The sequence below is a fragment of the Frankliniella occidentalis genome, unplaced genomic scaffold (genome assembly GCF_000697945.3).
Source record: "Frankliniella occidentalis isolate FOCC.00 unplaced genomic scaffold, Focc_3.1 Scaffold1432, whole genome shotgun sequence".
NCBI classification, from domain to species: Eukaryota; Metazoa; Arthropoda; class Insecta; order Thysanoptera; family Thripidae; genus Frankliniella; species Frankliniella occidentalis.
Window position 1 is genome coordinate 1 of NW_026268534.1, and position 1,917 is coordinate 1,917.

Sequence of the window (1,917 nt, forward strand, 5' to 3'; positions counted from 1 at the left end):
TTTTATCATATTTTTCAACTCTCAGCGGCTGAAGAAAGTCAAGCAGCTCACCAGAATATGAAATGGGTGCAGAGTTTAGGTTGGCAAATGGACCTTTCACCTGAAGATTTAGGAGAGGCCTTAGATAAATGGCGTGGGTGTTGGAAGCTGCGTATGTTACGAATTCTGTCCCCACAGCACCAACCTGATGCCTATATCGATGATTTCCGCCTTCTCAGGATGCCTTATGGAGAATCATTGGTAAAATATCAATTTCAGTCTTTAATGAAAATTATAATAAGTAGCATTTAAACAAATAAATTTGCCTCTAACTAGAATATGTCTACGGCTTACAGATTAGCTCCGACTTTGACATGCTGTTCAAAAATACCGGCGACCGTTTTATCACTGAATGGCCGCAGTTTTCCTCAATGGTCATCTCTATGCTGTCTGAAGATTACCGAAAGCAAATTCCTCTCCTCGACCTAGTGAGGAGGACCGTGACAACATGTATGTACACCATGTGTTTACTCTGTCATGAACTCTGCACCTGCAGCCCGCCAAACTAAAAGTGTGGATCTTGCGCCCTTCCAGCCGAAGGGATTCAGGTTGGCGCCTTGTTGCTGCTCACCAGCATGCTGCCCGTCACTACCTGCAGGGGCTCCGGAGAGAATGGAGAGCTCTGGAGACCGACGAGACAGGAGGCGCAGGATGGATTCCTCCTGCATGTCGAGGTATCCTCAATCACCCTCTGGTTCACCGGTGTCCTCTTCGCAGAGAACCTAACTCACACTGTCCTTGCAGCGCGAGGAGGAGGTGGCCCAAGCCCTGGAGCGGCACTGGGGCCGCATGCAGCTCATGGGCCAGCCTCTGGGCCCGCTGCCCGTGGTGGTGGGCCAGTCCCTGGACCAGCTGCAGAAGGCCTTCGTGGCCATTGACGCCACCACGGCCTACTACGTGGCCAACGGCATCAGAGCCGTGGACCTCTGCTTCAAGTGCTTCCACGCGCTGCAGGTGGGTGTCGGGCGCCCTGGAGGTGGGCAGCCCAACCGACGGCGCCGAGCGCCGCCCGGCTGGTAGGCCAACCATCCTGCTCGCCTGACTGGCGTGCTCCGCTTAGCTCCGCTCCGCCCCGTGTTGCAGGTGCCGTACCCCCCGCAGGCGGCCAACGCGTGGCTGTTCGTCCAGCACGCCCTGTACCAGGTGGCCACGCCCGCCGACCGCATGTCCGTGTCCGTCAGCTCGCTCCTCGCCGACTTCGGCTACAGACCCGTGCCCCCGGTCGTGTCGTGGGACCAAGTGCTCGGCCCGCCGTCCTACAGCGCGCCCAAACTAGGGAGCCTGGCTGAGCTCGGCGGTGCCGCGGCGGTAGCGCGACTACCTCCGACCGAGGGCGGGACCCGGGCGGGTCAATGAGTATGCCAGGCTCGCTCCTAGGTAGGTCACACTGTAAAGAACCTCGACTGAGGTGACAATAGGTGTATCGGCCGTCGTCTTGCTGGTTCCGATTCACTGTTGACACTTACTCTTTCTGTGATAATTTTAAGTTAAAATTACAACAATAATTATAATAGCGGATGTAGTAGATAGAGCGTACAAATAAAGAAAATGTACTGGCCAAGTCATTACAGTTTTTTGTTTTATAAAAGAAAATTCGATCTTTTTGCGGATGGGAGCGCCGCTCCTTGGCATCGCGATGCATCAAGTGCAAAATATGCATCCCATTATTCCTCGAGGCCAGAGCAGCACTGCGGGGCGGGGCGTGGCGGGGCGCGGCGGGCAGCAGGCTGGCCGGGGCCCAGAGGGGCCCACTCCACTACTGAGTGCTGAGCCGAGCCCTCCGGCCCCGGAGCGGAGGGCCCAGAGCCTCTGCAGCCCCCGACGCTGCGCACCTGTTGCCGCACATGCCTACCCCCGAGTCAGCGCAGCAGTCTTTGG

At 56.7% G+C, this 1,917-nt stretch overlaps 1 protein-coding gene across 1 annotated transcript; it reads left to right on the top strand.

The window, feature by feature from the left end:
- Positions 1 to 25: 25 nt before the first annotated feature.
- Positions 26 to 1,604, top strand: LOC127748736 (uncharacterized; the record flags this gene model as incomplete). The annotated part of the gene is given in 5 exon segments (XM_052276028.1): positions 26 to 240; positions 336 to 489; positions 574 to 713; positions 784 to 993; positions 1,123 to 1,604. Coding segments are annotated over 5 exon segments (960 nt in total). The 3' UTR covers positions 1,396 to 1,604.
- Between the last annotated feature and the right edge of the window lie 313 nt (positions 1,605 to 1,917).